At 52.5% G+C, this 22,468-nt stretch overlaps 1 protein-coding gene across 1 annotated transcript; it reads left to right on the top strand.

Annotated features, from left to right (window-relative positions):
* The first annotated feature begins 1,166 nt into the window (after positions 1–1,166).
* On the top strand, positions 1,167–9,869 carry MRM1 (mitochondrial rRNA methyltransferase 1). Its single transcript, XM_063341967.1, has 5 exons — positions 1,167–2,317; positions 2,780–2,873; positions 4,706–4,826; positions 8,854–8,973; positions 9,120–9,869. The coding sequence occupies exons 1-5, from the start codon at positions 1,500–1,502 to the stop codon at positions 9,167–9,169; spliced, it is 1,203 nt and encodes a 400-aa protein (XP_063198037.1). The 5' UTR covers positions 1,167–1,499; the 3' UTR covers positions 9,170–9,869.
* The last annotated feature ends 12,599 nt before the right edge of the window (positions 9,870–22,468 follow it).

The raw sequence follows: 22,468 nt of genomic DNA, 5'->3' as shown, positions 1-22,468 counted from the left end.
GGGGGGAAGAACCATGGGCACAGTTGGCTCTGGTTATCAGCAGGAGAAATAGGATTTTACTTACAACCTCTGAATGTGTAAAAGCAATTTCATGATATTTTTGAGGCCTGACATAACTTGCCAGTACTTCAGGCAAACAGTACAGGAAAGGACTTCTTGCTTCTCTCTGCAAAATCCTTTAAAAATAACGTGGTTTGTCCCCCGTAGCCCACGCGGGTGTGTTTGTGTGGGGGATAAACCCCAGGAAGCCCTAAAGCTGCATGTGGGGGTTGGTCCTGTACCTGTTGCTGTGAATGACCCAGTTCCCTGTTTGCCTGCCCCTTGTCTATCCATTTATGAAATTAAAAGACGGATATAAACTATCACGTAATTAGAAAAGCGGCATTTTGGTGTGAAGTTACAGGTTCGGGGCAAGTTGAGCCCCGTGGCAGCATCGGAGCCCTTTCTGCCTGTGTTTAGAGAAGCACATTGCCATTCCCGTGCCTGGGTGGTAAATGGGCCGGGCCGTCGCCCTCGGAACGTGCATTTCCAGCCGATTAGATGCTGTTTGGAGAGTTTTCATTGTCCGGGGGGGTTTGACAGCGCGCCTGAGCACACACGGCCTTTGGGAATGGGGTCAGAGAAAAATCCCCACTCCCTTGAGGTAAATGCAGGCCAAACACTCATTATTTATTTATTTATTTATTTAATGTTAAAAATACCTGTGCCAGGCCAACGCCAGGACTTCCCGAAGCCCTGGTGCTTTTATTGCTGGACCTGGGTGGTGCCGGTTGTTTGGCCGAAAGGCTGTGGGATGCTGCCCCTCTCCCCAGCCTTGGCGAGCTGCCCTAATGAAGCGACCAAAAGCTGTTTTCCGCTTAATTAAGGCGCTGCCAGCGGGGGTCGGGGGTGGTGGCGGGGTCAGCTCCCCGCTGAGGAGCTGGGGCCAGCACCAACCCTGCCCTTTGCAAAGCTGCCCTCCTCCCTCAGGGCTGCGGGGGGACCTTGGCGGGCCGTGGCCGGGGGCTGGGGCGCCGGCGCCGGGACCACCCGCTCCCCTCAGGCCTCCCGGCAGCGGGAGCGAGGCCGGGCCCGGCGCGGCTGCGCCCCCGCCCACCGCCAGGCGGCGCTGCGGGGCGGGGCGGGGCGATGCCCGTCTCGTTGGTCAGCCTCGTGCCCGCCCGGAAGCGGCGCGGCGCCGGCGGACGGTAGGAGAGGGGCGGCGGCGGGGCCCACGCGTGTCCGCGGCGCCCGCTGCGCGCCGGCAGCCCCTCTGCCGTGCTGGCGAGCCCAGCAGGGGCCCCACAGCCCCGCCGCCGTCCCTGTGTTGCCGCCGGGCCGGCTGTGGAGCCGAGCTCGGTGTTTCCCACCCCCTCTCCCACTCAGGGCCTCCCGTGGGGTGGTGCGGCGCCGCCTCCTGTCAGCTCAGCCGCAGCCTGAGGGCCGCACCGCCTGCCGTGGGCTAGGCCGCCGGTGGCAGCGCTGGCCCATCCCGCGTGGAAAGGCCTTTGGGGGTGCCAATGGAGCAGGCGCTCAGGTCCGGTGTGTGGAGGGCCCTGGGGCTGTCGCCCGCCAGCCGCTGGTGGTGGGGGGTGAGACACGGCTCCACGCGGGAGCAGCGGCCCCCGCACTTCGCACCGCCTGCCGTGCGTGGGGATGAGGAAGGGCTACCCCGAGGTGGGGATGGCGGCGGTCAGCTTCATGCACCAGCCCTCCCGGAGGGTGCTCAGCCAGTGACCCCCCCCCGTGCCTCCCGTGGGGGCCTGGCTCCACAGAGCCGGCCACGACCGTGGCACAAGGCGTACGAGAGCAGAGTCAGGCAGGCTGTGACAGCCAGCAGGGAGTCGTGGAGCTGGCGAGAGGATGACTTCTCAAAGGCAAGGAAGAGCCTGGAACGGAAGCCTCTGTCCATCGAGAGGACTAAAGGCTCAGAGATCTTGTTTGGGATTGCACCCTGTTCCCTGGCCCTCTCCCAGTCGAGAAGGGACCTGTTCAGGTTGTTCCTCAAGGAGAACAGCGGCTCTCGGCGGCGTGTTATGAGTGAGTTTGTCCTTCAGGCCATGGCCCGGGGAGTCCCTGTGCACCACGTCAAAAGGAGAGAGCTGGATGCTCTTTGCAGAGGTCAGGTCCACCAGGGAGTTTGTTTGGAGGCCACTCCTCTCCGTTTCAAGAGTTTGGAGGAAGCTGAGAAGCCTGATTTGGGGGATGAAGAGAGTCCGAACCGACAGCTGATTTGGCTGGTGTTGGAGCAGATTCAGGATCCCATGAACCTTGGGGCACTGCTGCGCTCTGCCTATTTCTTGGGGGTGGACAGAGTGGTGACAAGCCAGAGGAACAGGTACAGGGTCGGTTATCTGCTCCTTCAGCTTTTCTCTTTCTTTTCCTGCTGGCTCCCAAAGAGGTTCTAGCCTGCATTGCTTGACAGATGCTTTAGAGGGTTTTCTAGGACTGAGCTTGAGAGCTGAATTTGTCTCGCTGCTGCTTTGCATTGCGCTTTGCAGGGAGGCTGTGAGACGTGGTATTCCAGGCTGGTAAGGAACCTCCCTGGGTCCTTTTTGCTTTACTCTATTTTGTGTTTCAGTTGTCCATCTGTGCGCAAAACTGCTACAGCCTATTTCCTAGGTTAATTTCTGAGCCCTCCTAATCTCCATAGGAAAATATATCATTATAGTGAGCTAGATCTTTAGCGCAGTAGTTGGAATTGGGTGGCAGAGGCAAGAGAAGGAAATATAGAAAGAAAAATTCTCCTGGATTTCCTTTTTTTGCTCTCATATGACACTTTTCCATTCTTTTCTTGCAGCTGCCCCTTGACTCCAACAGTGAGCAAAGCTAGTTCTGGAGCCATGGAAGTCTTCGATGTCTACAGCACAGATGATCTCCGTGGCTTTTTGAAGGTAGAATGATCCATGGGTTTTTTTTCCTTTTCCTTTCAAGAAGCCTGAAATACTGCGTGTATTGAATAGAGAGGAGGTACAGGAAAAAGACTCAGTTATTTGCAGCGTCCGCTGCTCCTGGTCTGCATTCCTGTTTGCTGCCGATGGTCTGTGCTGTCGGACCACCTCTTATGGGCATGCACCCCCAGTCCCACTCCATCGAGTGGGGTGGGAGTCTTTTTTGGAAGATGATGATGGCAGGATGACACTGTCTGTCTCCCGTACTCATGCTGCGAGCTCGGTAAGACGGGCTCTGTCTCCCTTTCTGTCTGTGGGGACCGGCACTAGAGCTGTGCCTGCAGCAGGTCTTGCCCAGCACAAGGCGGAAGCAGCATCCCAGGGCCCAGGCACACGATGGCAGCATTGGGCAGCCTTTGGAGCAGGGGAGAGGAGAAACCAGGGCTGGTGTGAGCTGCTGGGAATCTGTTTACGCTCCACCTATGCGGTGAGATGAGATAGGGACCCTTTGCTAAATGTGCTGGAAAAGGAAAGGGAATGCCTGTGGAAAAACATGATTTAAACTGAAACAAACCCAGGGATGTTGTTTTGAATTGGCAGAGTGCGTCGATCCCCTGTGATAGCACTGTATGACTGCCCTGAGTCCTCGTGGAGATCCCCTGTGCCCTGGCTGAATATTGTGTGTGTGTGCAGAGCAGGGAGCTGCAGGCTCTCATCTGCCCTCCCCTGTTCGTGTGGGATCCGCCAGACCTGGGGGAGCAGTGGGGTTGGAGGCTTTGTATAGGGTGGGAGGGCAGAGGCTGCAGACCCTCAGGGGAATGGAGGCACTTGGTCTGTGCTCCCAGGGTCGCTGCATGCCTGTGTCCCTTTGAGGAAGAGCTTGTCACAGTCTGGGGTGACTGCGAGGAGGGCAAGTGGAGGTAAGTCGGGACTGTTCCCACCTGGTGTGCTAGAAAACCCTTGTCCAGCTGTACAACAGGTCTGTGGCAGCTGGAGCTCTGGGTGGTGGCGAAATGAAAGGCACATAAAATATATTGATATTTAATTGAAACAGCTGGAAGAATCACTTTGTTACTGTAAAGTCTGAATTATTAACATTTTGAGCCATTGCAGCGGTTCATTTAATTGGACCCAGATTCACTGCCCTAACCCTTGGCATTGCCTGGCTGGTGTAAATTTGATATAATGTAATGTAAAAAGTGCCAGTTTCACAGGAAATGTAGCTGGCAAGGAGCAGCAGTTCTTTTATTGTTAAAATGGATTTCCGAGACAAATAATTAAGGCTCTTTTTACTAGGGTGCGGGAGGGAAGGCTGGTTCTCTGGTTATGTGAGGCACTGAGTGTTGAGTGCCCTGCCTTTTGTATGAGCTGATTTTTGGCATCAGCGTTTGAAAACGTTACTGTGGGCTTCTGGTGGCTGAGCCTGCACTTGAGAACTTCCACTGCATTGCTCTGTGGATTAGCCTTATGCTAATTTGTTTAACACTACTCTTTTTGTATGCTTTCCTGGCAAAAACCTTCCTAGAACTGTTGTATGGGCAAAAAAAAAGCTTTTCAGTTGCTGTTTGTTTGCTTGCTGAACTGGAATAAACACTAGAAAGAAAATTACTTTTTCTTTTTTTTTTTTTTCTTCTTAAATGAAGGTTTGTGTGCTGGCGCTGGGAGGACTTTGGTGGTAAAAATTCAAGGGATGCCAAAAAAACCCAGAAAAGCCATTCAGCTTAACTGAAAATGTTAAAAAAAAAAAAATAGGCATGTTTACAGACATGACTTATTTTTTTCTTAAGTTTGAAAAGTAGTCAATTTTTTGACATTTGTTTCCTTTCTCTTCCTAGGCTAAAACTGCGGAAGGCTGGGAAGTCGTGGGAACGGTCAGCCAGCCTGAGGATGTGGAAAATGTTCCTGTCATCAGTTGCTTGGAATTTCAGTGGAATAAACCCGTCATTATAGTAATCGGTATTTCAATTTCCAGAGCTTTGGGCTTGGTGGAAGTGCATGTGTGAGGGAATGGTCAGGGTGATGTTTCACTCCAAAGCTAGTTGCAGGTCTGTTACGTTACATCACGCTTTGGTCTGGAAAAGAAAAGCTGAGCAAGAAGTACTAGAATGATCTGGCTGCAAATGAAATAGGGACCCAGAAAAAGAGGAGGAGCCAAGAAACCTCCCAGTAGGACCTGCAAGACCAAACCAGTTTAGTAGCTGCAGAGGGTCTAGATAGCAGTTTCCAGTGGCAGGACAGGTCTGTGTCGGTGCAGCCACAACGGGTTGTTTTGCACTGTGTTCTGCCAGATCATAGTGCACTTTTGATCTTGTCCTAGAGCCTTGAACTTAGATTTTCTGGGTTGGTGAACCACAAACCTGAGTGAGACCCAGGAGGTACGTGTTTGCGCTTGCTGCGCTGAGGCCGCAATAGCGAGCTGTGCCATGTCTTTGCTCTGTCATGTTTCCTTCTTAAAAAAAACAGGAATATGTCTCTGTGCCCAGGTCTGGAAAAAAGCATGAGGAGCTGTTGCTGGGGATGCTCTGAACACGAAGCTGAGCTTTATGGCACAGACACCACTACAGACACCAGTCAGTGGCTGCTCTGTATGCTTAGGAGAAGGCAGGAGCTGTTGGCTGCTGGGCTAGCAGCAGGAGGAGCTGGTGTAGCCTCCTCCCAGGCAGACCTGTGCGCTGTTTGGGCAACGGGTGACGCTTTCCTGAGCACCTAAACTGGGTGATTCCTCCAGGGCCTTCTGCTTCTCCCCCCTCTTTGTGTGGAGGACACTTGCAAAGGATGCTGTCTTTTGTAGGCAGAGTTTAGGGTTGTGCAACTTCCTAGGAGGTGAAGAGAAGGGGAGTAACGGCCTTTTGGCAGCTAGAGAAAGAAATTCACCCAAGAGCGCTGCTCTAGGCGCCCTTCTGCAGCCATGCTGTAGCCCCCCACGTTGTGTCACCTGTCACAAGAGCTGGTTTGAGCTTTTACGCTTGGAAGTAGTGTCATGCTGGCGATGAGCCATCAAGGGGCTGTAATCCTGCCCTGTGCTGCGGTTTTCTTGGCTCAGAAGACATTTCTTTAATTAAAATGTTTATTGAACTCCTAGAAATACTGACAAGACAACGCCGCAAATCTGGCATCTCTACAAGATGTGTGGAGCTATATTATAAAGGGAGTAGGGAGGCTGGCAGCCCTGCTGATGGACCACAAAGAAATGCATCCCAGAAACGACGACAACACCAGGAGAAAGGAAGGGGGTGAAAGTGGCAGTGGTGTCGTTACCTTGAATTATGAGAGATTTCTCCAGGAAAAAGTCCAAATATCCTTTTGTCAAGGGAGATTGGAGGCTGATTGGTAGATGCATGAGGAGAGCTCCCGGACCTTGCAGCAGTAATGATTTCAACTCTCTGCTGAGCACTAACTCTTCGCTGAAAAGAAAATTGAACATTACAGTCATCCGATGCTGAGGTTGTTTGAAGAAGCGTCCTAGATCTGAATATGTAGCATACCTGCAGCGGCAAACAGAGAGCAGCAGAGATAATTTAGCATGGTAGCGAGCTTCCTAGCATTGCACAGATTGCCTTGTAAGTTAAGCATCTGCAGACTTGAATTCACCCTCCTGGCATCCTCGCTGGCTTGGCAGGGAGTGATTTGGACAGTCCGGCTTAATGTTGTCTGCACTGGAGTCATTGCCGGAGGTGACAGGCAGGCTGGCGGCCCTGAAGACTGGGAGCCTTGTGTGAACAGGAACAGATTGGGAGCACTTAGATGTCTGAGCAAGAAGAGTTTCTGGGTAATTTGTTCCTCTTACACATTCAGTCTTTAGCTTGGGGTTTAAGGCTGTTCATGGAATTGGTGGTTTTACCGAGATGCTCATTTTGCGTATCTCTTTGAACTGCCGGCACGGCTGCTTCTGCCTGGATTTGAACTTCCTTTGCTGGAAACTGCAGTTGTTACAGTGGTGTTAATTGCAAACGGGGCAGGAAACCTGTTTTATCGTTTCAGCCAAGCTGTAACTCTGGTCTTTGAGGCCTGTCAGTAAGGCAAAAAGCTAAGAGATGGAAGTCAAAGATGTGGAAGTGTTTTGTTCACCAGTATAAACTAGGATTTATTCTGATTCAGTCAATACTCCCTCGTGTCACACTCCGTGCAAGTCTTTTTGCCCTGAATTTATGGGTCCTAATTATTTTAAGCAGCCAGAGCCATAAAAAGCTTTGTAAAAGCTGGAAGCAAAATTGCTGCCTTTATTAGGAATCGTAAGACCCTTATCAGGGAGAGGAGAGGATTGCTCTAGGAGCCATCGTACCTCTGGCAATAGCTGCTGTCCCGGTTGGAGAGTCCCACGAGAGTGTGGTTTGAGAAGCTCAGGAGACAAATATGGCTGTAAGTTGTAAAACTTTTCTGTGTTGAATCAGGAAAAAGTAGGATAATTTTTTTTTTTCTTGAAGCATCCCTAGAGAGCCACAGTCTAGTGATGCAGAGGCAGGCCGGGCCGTGGGAGGCCTGGCTCTGATTCTTTGTGTCACCCAAGCTTCCCGTGTGACTTTAGGTAACTCACCCACGTCTTGTCTGCACTTCTGACTTAAAGAAAGAAGAAAATAATGGTTAGGATGGGATTTTGGTTTTCTGAAGGTTCACTTATGCCAGCCAAAGGATGCTTTTGGCAGTGTGGCTTATTTCATGTGGGAAGGTGATGCAAGATGCATTACCCAAAGCGTTCTTTTGCTTGCTAGTTAGATCAGGCCAGCAAAAACATGAGACGGGGCTTCAGCTTCCAGTCTATGAAATGGGAATAACAGCACTCTGCTTCCCTGTGCACAGAGGGGTGTTGCACAGATCAATACATAGGGACGGGCCTGCCGGGGAGGTGCTGTAAGTAGACAACGGGAAGAATTTTGTGGCAGCTCAGCCCAGCAAAGAGGTCATTTACCTTGTGGAGGAGTGATTCTCCAGTGGCATAGATGGTGCCTAAGGCATCCCTGTATGCTGGTAAAACTTCAGGTAAGCGTCTAAATTTAAGTTAGCTTGGTGACAGCACCGGTCACGCAGGCAGAAGGCGCAGAAACCCTTGGCAGGCAGCGCATGTCCCGGCAGTGCTGTCCCAGGACGAGTCTGGGGTTCAGCTGGGGTCGGGGTAGGGCTGTTGAAGGGGAGTGTGTCACTTCCTGCATGCTGAGCCTGTTTTATCAGAGGATGAGCGTGTCTTAGAAATAAGCTGGGTATTCTTGCAGCCGTGTAGCTGTCTTTGTAGCTCTAAATAATGAATGTGGAAGAATTCTTTGGGGAGCTGAGCGGGCTGGGAGGTCTGTGGTCTTCTGCATTTTCACTTGTCTACGCGCAGGATTGTTTAAAGCCTCTCCCTTTCCATTTCCCTTTGTGACAGTGTGAGTCAAACAACTACTAATGACCTGGGATAGATTTCAACTCTGTTTCACCAGTGTATCAGCCCAAACATATCAGGGCTGTTGGATGGTTTAACAACTAATCAATTGAAGCCTCTGGTTAAACTGTCTGCATTCACAAGTTGCGCCCAGCTGGTGGTACTGTGTGCTGAAAAGGCTGAACCCGTCACTATCAATAGGGATATGGGATTTGCTGGACCAGATCAGGCCCGTGGCCTCTTGTCTGCTTTGTCTGTCATGTACGTGGGCAGGCGTCCGCTGGCACGGTGGCTCTTTGCGCAGGGGATCTTCCCACTCAGGCTACAAGGCTCTGCACTTTACGCTGTGCATGCAGGCGTGTTGCACAGGTATCCCTCAAAAACACTTAAGATACTGGAGAACAGGTCCGGGGAGACTGGAGTGGGCCAGGAAGGGAAGGCAGGTAAGGTGCCCATCTCGCCGCTGGTAGTTCTTGGCTGCTCCTGCATGGGAGCTGGTGAGGTTGCTGGTGAGCTTAGGGGCAGGGTGTAGTTGTGACACAGCATTAGCAGGAACTGTACTCAGCAGGGGAAAAAGGGAGGTGGCAGTGGCTGCGAGCTGACCTGAGCAGTGTCTTTGTCTTGCAGGTAGTGAAGGTGACGGACTTTCCCTAGAGACGCAGCTCTTGTGCCATCGGATGCTGGCCATACCCCCTGGCAGAGCGCTTCACCCCGGGATCGAGTCACTGAACGTCTCTGTTGCTACTGGTAAAAACAGTTCTGATGCACAAAGGCATCATAGTCCAAATTTCTGTATTTAGAAAAATCAAACAAACATCCAGGCCTGCAGAATAATTTTTTTGTAGTTTAAAAAAAGATTATTTTTTTAAAAATTTATTTTTACTTTCTTACAGGTATTCTCCTGCACTCCATCTGCAGCCAAAAGCTGAAGCATGGTGACTGAAGTTTTCTGTTATTTGGCGGGGGAAGCTGCTCGGCGTTTTGTGGCTGTGCTCTGTTGGTGTGGATGCGGAAGTGCTCTTTCCAGGGTCTTCACCGTTGCAGCAAGTTACAGGGAGAGCCCCATTGGCCTGAGCCGGATCTTGTCTGACGCACAGTACCACCCGAACCCTGGCTTAACGCTGAAGTCGGAGACCTGCAGGTACTAGGTGACACCTCCCACCGGCACCTTGGAGGACCGGCTGTAAGGAAGGGAGACAAAGCTAGGTTTTAAAAGCAGACAGCCAAATCCTTTGGTTTTTGCAGTGAAATACCACCCGGTGATGGCTGCAAGCCTTGTGCTTGTTGCGCCGGGGGCTTTGTACGTTGCTTGTGCTGTGGAGAGAATTTGGGCTGGGGGTGAGAGAGGGTGCTCGGCTGGTGCTGCCGTTGAGAGCAGCCGTGCCCGAGCCCACCGCCCCCCCTTAGCAGCCAAGAGGGTGCTGGTGAGAACCAGGTGCGATTTGGGACTACTCGGTAGCAATTTCTTCATGCCGAGGTGGTTTCTTTGTTGCATATTGCTGCTTGAATGTCTGAAAACACACCCTGTTGTATTTGGTTGTGAACCAGGTCTGCAGCCCTGCCGAAGGATGGACATGAGCTGTTAGGAAACAGCTGTAGCAGAGAAAAACGCGTCCCATTGAAATAAAGCCTCTGTAAAGATTGGTTGTAGACTCAAATCAATCCTTTTTGTGTCATATATAAATCCAGAGTGTGATTAGTGGAACAGAGCACTTCCTTCAGGTGGGAAGGAGAATCAGGAGCTTGTTCTCTTCTGCCGGGGAAGTTTCCTTTCCATGGTGGGCCTGATCCTACTGGATGCTGAGCTGCCCCAGCACCACCGTCCCCGCTGATGGCGTGGGAGGGGGTGAGGGTGGCTTCATTTGCAAATATCCTGGTTGAAAACCAGGCTGGCTAAATTATTGAGAACCAAATGAATGTTATCACTTAGCACCTTAATTATTTTATTTAGCTACTGTGGCCCTTTGCATAGGATTCCTCATTAACACTTAATTTACAGTGCCCTTTAGGGATAATTTCAAACAATTCAGCTTAGTCTCCTCCCTCCCCCCCTTCCAAATGAACAAGTAAATCACTCAGAGTGACTAATTAGGACTTTCCTTTGAGCTAAATGAAGTCTGTAAACCGGTCTGTGGATGTGGAGGTTTTTCAGATGGGTCCCTGGGAGGGCCTGGCCGGTGGGTGCTGCAGCGGTGGGGGGCTGTGGGGCTGGGGGCGCCCCAGATGCCTGGGATGGGGGGCAGGACAGGACATGGAGCTCTTCAAAGGTGTTGAGTACTCACTGCTGTGGCTGCGATGGAGAGGGTGCCTGGCACGGTGGTACGTATCGTGGGCTGCGTCTGCCCCTTCGCTCTCTCCAGTGGAAAAGGACAAAATCCAAATCCCCCTGAAACAACAGCTGTCGACTCGGCTTTGTTGTCCAAGTCGGAAGGTGAGCTGGTCACTGAATAACGGTGGACTGGTGCATTGCTGGGGTGACAGCTCTTGTGTTTTGTAGGCGAATGTGTCTTTTTTTTTTTTTAAATGTTGAAATAAAAAGGATTGTGGCCAGGGAGGCTGCAGGCCAGCTCCTCCCGCACCGGCGCTGCTCCCGCAGCCGTGGGTGCCCCAGCAGAGGGTGCCCGTGGCTCAGATTTGCTCATTTTTCAGCAGAAAGATTCAGCGCTTGGGGCTAACTGAATCCTTCCTTTCAAGCAGCAGGGATGAGGATAAAGCAGTTTCTTTATTCTTGACCTGTAGGTTAGTATATATATTTTTTCTGATTTCATAGGAACTGCAATTTCTCCTTTTTTCTGTATTTATTTGAGCAGTACTCAGTAAGATGAGGCACGTTGCTGGGTTTGCGTGTGTTTGGGAAAGCCGGGCGCTTTCAGACTGTGCTTAGCCACGCCGGCTCACTCCTCAAAGGAGGAGGCAGGTGAGTAACGACGGAGCAGCTACTTTACTTCTGGAAGGCTCCCAAAAAGCTTTGGAACCTCAGTGCCCGCAGCGGCTCTGCCAACAGGGCGAGCGAGGTAGATCGAAGCTCCCGCAGGCGCTTGTCCATCAGTCCAGCAGCCATCGCGATTCCCCTGCCGGTTTCCCCGTACAGCCGCTGTATCCACGGAGCACCTCGATTTGGCACTGGAGTGTCAGAGAAGGCTGCCTGGGAGTTGCACGAGGCTTGAATTTTAAGAGGCAGGAATTTGAGTGTGTAACCAGGGCTCTCTTTTTGCTTGAGAGCAGCAATACAGGCTTTTGTGGGTGCAGTAAATCCCACTCCGGATGGCTCTGCTGTTTGCATTTAGCCCGTTTCCCTCCGTGGCAAATTTTGGCCCTACTTTTTTCCACTGGGGTGCCCCTCTGGTGTCACTTTTGGATGTATCTGCCGTGGCCGATGCTTTCGCCTTCTGCCCCAGCTCCAGCCTGCTCCGGGCTGAGACCCGTGAGGAGCGCGGGGACCTCTGCACACTCGCACCTTTGGAGATGGAGCTTTGTGCTGTGCGATTCGCCCCTGATCTAATAAATGCGATCCATTAATTGGATCATTGCCTGCTTCTCCAGTTAATTTCCTGGATATTTTTAAATGTTAAAATGTAGTTTTTATAGTCTTTCATTATTTTTAGCCTTAAGCTTGACTATAATCGTCCCTGTAATGTAACTGTAAAAAACTCCTGGCTTTATATCATAAAGGAGGACATTAATTGTCATTTTTTGTGTACATCAGCAAGATCAAAACATGCTTCCTGATTACTTCTGTTTGTACATACGGTCTCTTTGATATTTAGATATGAATAAAGTGTGTGTGTGTAATCTGAAAGTCAATTCTTCCTTCCCTGTTGCTTGTCATGGATTCCTTTCAGAGGCTTATTTACCAAATTGATTTTAAAATTTAGTAATTGTGCTTCCAAAATGATTTCTCAATAATCAAAGTGTCTTTAAGCACAGTGGCAAAATATTTGTCCTCCTTGGTTCAGAAGATGCGCTCTGCGCCTTGGCCTTTTTATCCTCGGACAAGGGCGAACACAAACCTTTTCAACCCTCAAAAATCAACTCCAGGGAGAACTGGCTGCTCGTGCCCCAGATTTCACTTCTGTGCACAGATTATCAACACGACTGGAAGAGTCCCATTCCGTCGAATCCATCGCTGGGTCCCAGTGAGGTTTCCTGAGGCTGGAAGGGCTTTGGCACAGAGACCAACTTCTTTTCGCAGAGCTGGAGGTGCTCCCACGGCCCAAGGTGCCGCGTGGCTGGGGCAGGAGCGGTCGCCCAAGGGGCACCTTCCTCCCTGGCGGTGGGGAATCTCCGCCGCGCCGCAGCCCCCGTCCCAGTTTGTAAATGTAATCAACCTTGAGGTCTTGTTACTTCCACAGGTGCAATTAACATTACCATCTGCTAATCCGTGATTAACGATGTTTACAAATATGCTACAACATGTTAAAATGTGCTGGCACTTCTTTTTTTTTTTTTTTTTTTCCCCCCTCCCTCTCTGTGTTCCGGCACGGGAGCTGAGCCGCCGGCAGCAGCGCGGGAGGGCTTTCCTGGCAGAGGGCTCCCCGTACCCCACCGTTAATTCACAGACATTTTGTTTTCATTATTTAAAAGTGCTGTAAAACTCCAAACCAGCTGTAGGAACGACAAGTTCAAATCAGAAGGTCAGTGCTGCTAAATGGGGTTTAATTGCACGGGGGTTGAGGTACAAACTGATGAATCTGGATAATAAAACTTTGTGGGGAGCGACATATGGTGCAGTTTAAAGTAAATTTTTATTGATCATCCCACAACTGATGTGTTAATGGGATGGCAGGCTTTGCTGTGGGTTTGATATTGATGTGGAGTTTTAATAATGTCACACAGGAATATTGTGGAGGGATTTATAATTTAAAAAAAAAAAAAAAAGTGTTTTCTATTAACTGCCTTTTTCTTCCTAACGCAGAGAGGAATACATTATAGCGCTACTGTATGTCCTCCAGATCTAGGTTACATGTAATTGCTCGGTAATTGGTAGAACCATGTAAAAGCCATGGTATTTGCCAGTAAACCCTCCTAAGTTACCATGAAATTGAAGTGTGATATTTATTCTCTACAAAACTTGCTACCCAAATATCGTGTACGATCAGGTTTGGTCACCGCAGAGGCGTTTCTGCAGTGGCTGTGCCATGTGTAATGCCTGCGCCGCTCGGATTTTCCACTGGTATCATCCTGACAACGGGGGGCAGGTCTGGCCGGGAGGTTAAGGGGTTATTTTGCTTCAAGGGAAGATGCTTTAACCTCCCTTGGGCTTCAGTCTCAGGATTATTAAAGATATTTCGAGGCCCAACTCAAAATGACGGAGGTTTGGAGGTAGCCGAAGACATTCTTGTTGTGTTTTCAATGGGACTGGGAACAGTAATTACGATGGTTTTTGAAGCCTTTGGAGATAAAGTATTTGTCAGTAGAGTGGGAGCATATCCATGGGTCATCTCTGTTTTAGCCTCTTGTGAAGTAGGATGTCCAAAAGGATGTTGGCAATTTCCATGATTTAATCGTGACTGCATCAAAAGTGCCCAGCAGGGTGAGGGCGGGCGGATTCTGCCCCTCTGCTCTCTGAGACCCCCCTGCAGGGCTGCCTCCAGCGGTGGGGAACCAACAGCAGAAGGACACGGAGCTGTGGGAGCGGGGCCAGAGGCGGCCCCGGAGATGCTGGGAGGGCTGGAGCCCCTCTGCTGTGGGGACAGGCTGAGAGAGCTGGGGGGGTTCAGCCTGGAGAAGAGAAGGCTCCGGGGAGACCTTAGAGCCCCTTCCAGTCCCTAAAGGGGCTCCAGGAAAGCCGAGGAGGGACTCTGGATCAGGGAGGGGAGCCATGGGACGAGAGGGAAGGGTTTTACACTGAGAGAGGGGAGAGTTAGATGAGAGAGAAACTCTTGGCTGTGAGGGCGGTGAGCCCCGGGCCCAGGCTGCCCAGAGCAGCTGTGGCTGCCCCATCCCTGGAGGGGTTCAAGGCCAGGTTGGATGGGGCTTGGAGCAACCTGGGCTGGTGGGAGGTGTCCCTGCCCAGGGCAGGGGGTGGCACTGGGTGGACTTTCAGGTCCCTTCCAACTTGAACCATTCCATGATTCTGGTTTAGAGACCTCCATCCCCACAGACATGCGTGGGCTCGCGTGTGAGGAGCCTCCGCTCGTGAGTTTCTCCCTCTGACCCCGGTGTTTGCCCCCTCCTGAGAAACGGCTGCGTGGACGCAGCGATGACTCCCTGCCGCCTTCCTTTAAATATGGGCAGAAGTAATTGCCTTGCTTATGATCAATAGTTTTATATACTTTAAAAATGTAACAATGCGCTGTGAATTGATGCAAAGTTAAACCTGCCAATTTTTTTTTTATTTTATTTTTTTTTTTCGCTGACCAGTTTTAGAAGCTGCGAACTCAGCAGTGTTTCCCCCGCGCTTGGGAAGCGGTAGCTCAGCTGTTTTCTCTGAAGATTTGAACGTCGCATCCTGGGCGTCCCACGGATCTGGCCCCGACTCTGCCGGTTCATGGTGGGAAGCTGTGGTGGCTGCAGTTGGGTATAAATGTCCTTTCCTAACGTTTTTAAAGCCGCCTTTGAAAGGTTTGTACAGCGGATAAAAAGGCCGCCAGACCCTGCAGGTTCAGAGTCCTGGTGAGGTGTTACTGAAGTATCTGAGCACCAAACTCTCCACGGGAAAGCGGGCAGAGGGGACACGCTCAGCCCCATGGAGCAGCTCGGGGCGACGGGCACTGCTGAGGGCTCAGAGGACCTCCATGCCTATATAAATCATTAGCCCTCTTCCAATCTTTAATTAATTACGGGAGCAATCGCTGCCTGCTTCTCCTGCAGGAGGCAATGAATAGTAAAATGATGCTTTCCCTCCTCTCCTCTTTCCGTCGTTTTTCCCATTTTGAAAGCTGTTGCTGCAGGTGTGCTGTTCCCTTCGTACCTTGGAGCCTCCCCAGGCTCAGGGTGCCCGGCGCCGACACCCCCGTTTGCAGATTTGCCCGGGCACAGCGGGGTGGCCCCAGCCCCGCAGCAGCCCCTCGCTGTCGCCTCACCTTCCTTCAGGTGCCGGTGCTTCGGGAATTGTCCCCTTTTCCTGCGTGGTGCCAGCGTGGAGGTGGGGGCGGCAGTCAGAGGGTGCTGGGGTGAGAAGCAGGAGCGGACGGTGGAGCGATGCTGCAGGATGGGGTTTGTCCCACCAGCGCTGCAGCCGAGCGTCCTCGGGCATGCTTATATCAAGGTACGGGATAGTATCGTACATTAAATGTATGTGACATAGTTACAGCGAGGAGAGTTACCCCTTTTCCATTCGGGATCGTTCCTGGCACACGAGCTCTGTCCCATGAGCGGCAGCGGGGGGGAACTGGGTGGTTTTGCCACCCTGGACCACGCTGCTGGCGCAGCCCCGTCCCTGTCCGCTGAGCAAGCGGGTGCCATAAAACCATCTTGATCCGAGCCCGGGTGAACCCCCGGCCCCCCAGCAGCGCCGCCGGGGAATCGGCAAGAGGGAGAAGAGTTAAAAGCGAGGGGGATGTGAGATCGACGCGCTCGGGTTCGCGTTTCCCGGCAGAATAAATGAGGTGGTGGTGTCTGGCAGTGCCTTCGCAGCTTTGCCCAACCCTCATTAGCACCTTTCAGCAAAGCGGAGCTTATTCAAACTATATCACAAGTCTTTTGCTGGAGATTGCATCTGTGCCTAATATGCATTTTTATATAAACAAGGGTACTAAATGGCCTTTCAGTTCCCTCTGTAATGTCTTTTTTAATGGAAGGTCCTGAATTAAGAACATATATATATGACTCTAAGAATTTTCTAAGTGATATTGAAAACCTATTGTAAAGTAGGATTTCTTCTTGCAAAATTATTTTAATGAGGTTCCAGTTTATTTTCTGGCTATATTTTACTTACTTAATCCTCCAGAGGGGCTTTTCACAGGCAGCATCTCATTTTCAATGCAACTATTCTTAACATTAGGGAAAACTACCTTTCTGAAATGCATGAAGGAAAAAAAAAAAAAAAAAAAGAACCAGAGGAAGATGTTTGAGATAAGGATAAACTTGAAAAGCTTTGAGGTGGTTTATGGCTTCTCTTGAAAGAATAACAGTTCATGTATTTTTGTTATGGTGTGGTTTAATGATGCTTGCAGAAAAAAGATAAGGTAGAAATGGAAATATAAAATTAAACCAGCAAAGTGAATGTGATTATTTTAGTTACTAGTATTACCTGGGGAAAACGCTCTTGGGGTTTTTTATCTAGACTAAATATTTGCTTTTCTAAAAGGGAAGGCCCTCTGTGTCTCCTGGCACGAGGCGGGGAAGTGAAATGTTCCTGTTTGTCACAGCCCCACACGGCGCTGGTTTTGCCAGGGTTGTGCCGGGTGCCATGATGGGGAGATGACCCCGAGAGGGGCTTCGCAGCCCCGCGGCAGTGTCTGTGCCACTGTGACACCGCGGGCACCCCCGGCGGGTGAGCAGTGCCAAGGGAAGGCACGGTGGGACCTGCTTCCCAGCGACTGTGTGTGACCGGGGCTTTGTGCTTGTTCTGGAAGATCTTCCTTCACCAGGATCCGGGCCCAGCTAATCCCCAGGGTGGCATGGACTTGTCCCATCCCATCTCATCCCACCCCATGCCATCCCACCTGGGCCGTGCCATGCCACACCGTGCCATCCCCCCGCTCTCATTTCACCCCATCCCCATGCCATCCTATCCATCTCCTCTCATTTCACCCCACCCATCTCCGTCTCTCCACCTCTCCATCTCTCCATCCCCGGCTGTGGGTGCAGACCTGGGGACCCTCTGCAGCCAAGAGCTCAAAGGCCCCAATCCAAGACCTTTTTGCCTTCGCTGAGCAGCTCTGCAGGTTTCCCATCTGAGCCGAGCCACCGTGGGATGGTGCTGGCCGCGCAGTTTGGTGGGGACTGGACAGGATCAGCCAAATCTCAAGTCAACTCAGGCGCAACAGGCAAGTCCCCGGCTGAGCACGGCCCCCGAGCATCCCGCTCCAGCCGCTGCCGGGCGAGCCCAGCCGCCGGGTCGCGAGAGGTAAACTCACCGATGAATTAAGCCTGACATGTGGCCTTGAGCTTCACTGGGTAGTTAATTTTTCAATTTCTTTCATGGATCTGGAATAGCGAAGAGTTTGCTTATAATTAAAGTACTTGAAGATTTATACTTTAATTCAAATAGCTGAAAAGAAGCAGTTTCTGTGTAGGTTTCTTCACTATCAGAATCTAAAACAGATTATTATGTAAATTTTTTCGATCCTAAATTCATTATAATATTCAATTTCAGGAAATGCTCTTGACCATCTGCTGCTGCTCTAAGAAATGAGTCTTGGAGATTGTTTACTACCAGAAATATTGTAGGTATTTAGGGTAGATCACCGTGGAGTGTAAGGGCAATGTTCTGATTTCGGAGTCTGCTTATATAAAACCCTGGCGCTGACGCCACGAGCCGAGCGAGTCGGAAAGTGCATCCGCGACAGCGGCAGCTTCTGCTCTGCCAGTGTCCCGGCTCGTCCCGGCTCGCGGTGCTGGTGCCACCCCCCTCTCCCCATCCGCAGCACTGCCCCGTCTGTGAGCAGAGGGTGACGGTCCTTCTCGGTCTTGTAGGGAGGCAGGATGGATCAATGCCTGTTCCTAATGAAAGTGGTTTGAGATCCCTGGGATGGAAAGTATCATCTCCTGTTTATTGTAACCCCCCAACTCGCCAGGAGAAGCCACGTGCTGATCCGTAGGGAGCTTTTTCTCTTGATGATTAGAGCAAGAGGGGGTGAAGTCCCCATCACCCACACGTGCAGGACTGGGAGCCCAGCGTGACTACTGAGCTGTGCTGGACTTTAATCTGTTTTTTCCAGTGTATTTTACTACCAAAGCTCGTATGTCGTTAGCGGTGTCCGGTGCAATGGATGAAGCCCCAGAGCGGTGACACAGACGTGCTGCGGGATGGGCTCACATCCCGGGGGGCTGCTCCTCCCCGGCTCCCGGCACTTCCTTTCGCTGCCATTATTCAGCCTCTGCGAGACGCTAAAAGATGTTGCTGCCTCTCTGCTTGCTCCTACACGTTTGAGTTTGGCTTTAGGAGGGATGTATTAATCATGGCTTCTTTTTTCTTCTGCCGCAGCCTCGCTCAACAAGTGCAGCACCCACGGGGCCGGCGGCGGTGCCTATCGATCGGGGCTGGGGCCGTGCCTGCCCTTCCCGGCAACTGCGCCCGGTATTGACGGATCGAAGCGGCCAGCGGGGCCCAGGCTGGGAAGCAACGGCTGCTGGCGGGGAGCGGGAGGGGGCCACGGCGGGGGCGTCCCCAGGGCTCACGCTCCCGCCGGGCCGAGCATCACCCCAGCATCCTCCCGGCACGGGGGAGGCGGCCGCCCCGCCTCACCGCGGGGTCGGGCTGGGGACGATGCCGCACGGAGAATATTCATTAATGTTGAATTATGGGCAGTATTTGGGAAGATGAACTATTAATGTAGTGGAGTAAACTTCGGAACGGCACTCGTGTCCATCCGGGTGCGTAGCGTAGGAGTGCCTGCGTGCGGAGGGATGCCCGCGAGTGTTGTGTAGGTCCCGCAGGTTCTAGCGGAGCGTGTGCGAAGGGCGTGCAGCCCCGCGCCTGCCAGCCCGGTGACTCCCGAGCATTGCCTGAAGTCGGTTTTCTTTTTTTTGGCAAACCCGGTTTCACTACAAGGCTCCTCTGTACTACAGGCAGTGCGTGGGAAGGCGGGCGATGCGAGTGGGGGTCTACAGGAGAGGCACCCTTCAGCAGCCCTTGGATAAATATCAGAGCGTAGAGTATGACAGATAGGGGGTTGGTTTTTTTTGTTCCTGTTGTTCTTCATTCTTGTACAAACTATGAAACCAGCGTTTTCTTATCTGGAGTCCTTCCCAGGCTTCTGTATTCAAACCCTGGCGATCACTAATCGTCTTACTTCCCCTCCTTCAGGGAAATTTTAACTCTTGTCCTCTGCCGCCGAGTAGATCTTTAAGCCGGTAATAACATTAGACAGAGGGAAATTAACGGCCTCGTCCTGCCCCTTCCCTGGCTGAAAACTGCTAAAGAATTAAAGTACAGAATTAAAGTACAGAATTAAAAAGGTATAAATTTGCATTCAAATTATTTTCCAGCTGACGTGGGGTTCGTTTCCAACGGGGCATGAGGGAAGGTGCGTACGCCTCGTGCTCTCGCCCTTCCCCTTCCCTCCTCTCCGAGCCCCCCAAGGTTTGGGGTCGGCCGGGGGGGGACGGGGACCCCGTGGTGCCGGGATGTCTCTGCCCCACCAAGTCCCCGGGATTGCCTGGGATGGGATTACTGCTCCAGCGGCTTGTTCCCCTCCAACATCCGAATCCCACGGGTGACACTCGCGGAGGGGATGAGGAGGGCGGGTGGCCTTCCTCCGCTGGCGGGGGATGCTGCGGTGGCACCCCGCGGGTGCCGCGGCCCGTGCGCTTCTCTGGGGGGTCACTCTGAGGGGGGGGACACACAGGGGGGACAGGGCCACGGTGGCCTTTGTCTGCCTGTGCCAAACAGATGTGAACAAACCCGAGTTCGATTTCCAAGACCGCCTGGGGAATATTGCTAACTAATTATAGAAAACAGAACGATGGGCTCCCCTCCTCTTGCATTTTTTGATAAACATTGTCTCCTCTCAACAGCTGAGTATTTAATTAGTGTTGATTGTTGTTCGCGTGTTCAATAACCACTCATCAGGAGGGGGGTGTCCGCTGGGGCAGCGTGGCCTGGAGCACCGAGGAGCGGAGGGTGTTCATAATTAAGGATGCAATTTATTTGAGTAAGTCATGTGTACAGCGCCCCGTGTTTTAGGTTAATTTTCAAGGTTAAAGGGTAAAAAAAAAATAAAAAAAATAGCTCGCAACTTCGGAGGACAAGGAGTGACAGCTGGCAACTCAGCACTGAAAGGGGGGTGTGCAGGGGGTGTATATATATATATATTTATATATGTGTGTGTACACACACACACGCATAAATATATATATATATATATACACACACACACACGTATATAATGTATCCAAACCTCCGCGTGTGTGTACGTATGTGGCTGCACTCCTGCTCCCACCGGAGCCCTCCAGGCCCCTCAGCGATTCCCATCCTCTTTCCCTACGGACTGCGCCCCTTTCCCAAGTTTTGGCTGGAAAACGCTGCTGTTTGTTTGTAGTTGGGCTCTCCAGCTGGGGGAAGGTTCCTGAGGAAGCAGGTTTCATGGGAAAGAAAAAAAGCAGCTTTCCCTCGGTGCTGCTGGGCGTGGGAGGGCTGAGGTTCACCGTCGGGCTGGGTTTACCACATCACGTAGGGATCGCTCCCGTTTCGAGGAGCGACTACGACCTCAGACAGAAACAACTGCGGTTTTAAAGGCGATGCTGTCTGGCGACGGGATGAGTTGGCACACGTGGTCTCTCTTCTCTTTTCTGGTGACCGCGCACCCGTGTCAGGCTTGCACCGACACCCGGAGCAGGACGGTGAAGGTCTGGGGGGGGTGTAGAAGCATCCCTGCCAGCGGGGCCACCAGGGTCCCTTCACGTGGTTTTAGGGACGTCGCTGTCATTGTGTGTGACGCTCTGCGCCGGGCAGGACTCACCGGGAGGGGTTTGTGGGGGCCGAGTGGGGCAGAAGCAGGCGTTGGGCAGAGCCCCGGTCCCCGCATGGCCCCGGTCCCCGTTTGGCCCCTCTCCTGCCACCAGGATGGGGGGCAGGGGGAGCAGCAGCTAAAATAGTAAATAAGCAAATGCCCGTCTCCTCCCTGCATGGTTTCCCCTTTATTTATTTATATGTTTATTTTGCCGTGCCTGCTGACAGCGGTGATGGAGCTGTCATGCTTTGGTGGCCACCGGCTCATGATCCGGCACCTGTTCTCCGCGCTTTAATCTCTCCGCTCATATAGCGAGTCTATACATAACCCCCAGCCAAACAAAACGTGAAGAAAAATCAAATCTAATTACATGCCATTGATTTCTTTCCAAATTTGCTTCTAATACACTTTTTGACTACTCCCTGATTATATTTTTTTAAATTTTTTTTCCCCAGTTTTCCTTTCTCCTCTCCTTCCCCCGTCCACTCAGACAGCAGTCGCCTCCTCCCGGGGAAGCGAGCGGCTGCGGTCCCCGCGCTGGACACGCCGAGCCCCGCAGCAGTTGGGACATGCACAAACCAGCCTGTTTTTTTTTCTTTTCATTCTTAGTAGGCGGTAGGGATGATCTGTGCGCTGAGCCTCTTCCCAAAGGACAGGTAGGACCGTACAGCTTCCTTCATTGCTTTTCCCCTTCTCCTCCTCTTCCTCTTTGCAAGCCTGAGCGTTGTTTTCAGTGCCGGGGCTGTGGGCAGAGCTGCTGGCCACCGGCACCTCCTCCAGCTCCTGGGTGCTCAGGAGGCAGCAGTGGGTGCCCCACAGGCCGTACCCAGCTGCCCCGGCAGGCACAGGGGGGCTGGGTGGGCCATAGGGGGCTTGTGCTGGTCCCAGCCTCCACCACCCATGAGTGTAGCCGAGGTTTGGCCGTGGAGCAGGTCCCGTGTCCCCGTGCCCGGCAGATGGCTGTGTCCTGGTACGCCACAATCACCCAGGGGGGAACGAGTCCTGGGACTCACGGGATGTGGGGGGTGGCACATCGGCAGTGTGGGACAGACCCTGATCCCAGCTCGTCCCATCACCCGCAGGCCCCGCAGCTCATTAGCAGTGTTGGTGTGTTGGGCCACCGCTTTGGTTTCGGTCCCTTGCAGCGGTGGCTGGGCGCAGGTCTGGCCCCAGCCGGGCTGGGGGCTCACGGTGGGGACACCATGGCTGTCCGGGGACACCGTGGCTGTCCAGGGACACACGTGTTGGTTATGGCAGGGGGGACACTCCACACTCAGACGGTGCTTTGATCTCTGCAGCGATGGTGGGGAGTGGCTCGTGATGGGCTGTTCCCCAGGTCTCGCTCCCTCCGAGCCGCCATGGCGCGCAGGCTCGGGGGGGCTGATACGCCGGGTCAGCAAACAGGCGCCCGGCCAGGCGGTGGGTGATGTGGCCGGACGTCCCCAGCCCCAGTGACAACTTTGCTGGGTGGCCAGGGAGGGTGGAGGTGCAGGGGCCTGCCGGTGGGCTCCGGGCAGCAGCTGAAGGGTTAAAGGCAGCGGGATGCAGAGGCACAGGTCACTGGGCAGCAGCGTTGGTCTGGTCGGAGCTTTCTCTTGCACATCAATATATTGAATATCCTCTAATCCGGATCCGCGGGAAGGGGGCGCGAGCCGTGGGGAGCAGCAGACGTGGCGTGTCCT

The sequence above is a fragment of the Chroicocephalus ridibundus genome, chromosome 7 (genome assembly GCF_963924245.1).
Source record: "Chroicocephalus ridibundus chromosome 7, bChrRid1.1, whole genome shotgun sequence".
Taxonomy (NCBI): Eukaryota; Metazoa; Chordata; class Aves; order Charadriiformes; family Laridae; genus Chroicocephalus; species Chroicocephalus ridibundus.
This window is presented reverse-complemented; position numbering and strand designations above follow the sequence as displayed.

Excerpts from the sequence above, each read along its gene's own strand:
- MRM1 (XM_063341967.1), top strand. The coding sequence starts at position 1,500 with ATGGAGCAGGCGCTCAGGTCCGGTGTGTGGAGGGCCCTGGGGCTGTCG. Across the intron at positions 4,827-8,853 it reads ACCCGTCATTATAGTAATCG|GTAGTGAAGGTGACGGACTT; the intron begins GTATTTCAATTT and ends TTTGTCTTGCAG. Across the intron at positions 8,974-9,119 it reads GAACGTCTCTGTTGCTACTG|GTATTCTCCTGCACTCCATC; the intron begins GTAAAAACAGTT and ends ACTTTCTTACAG.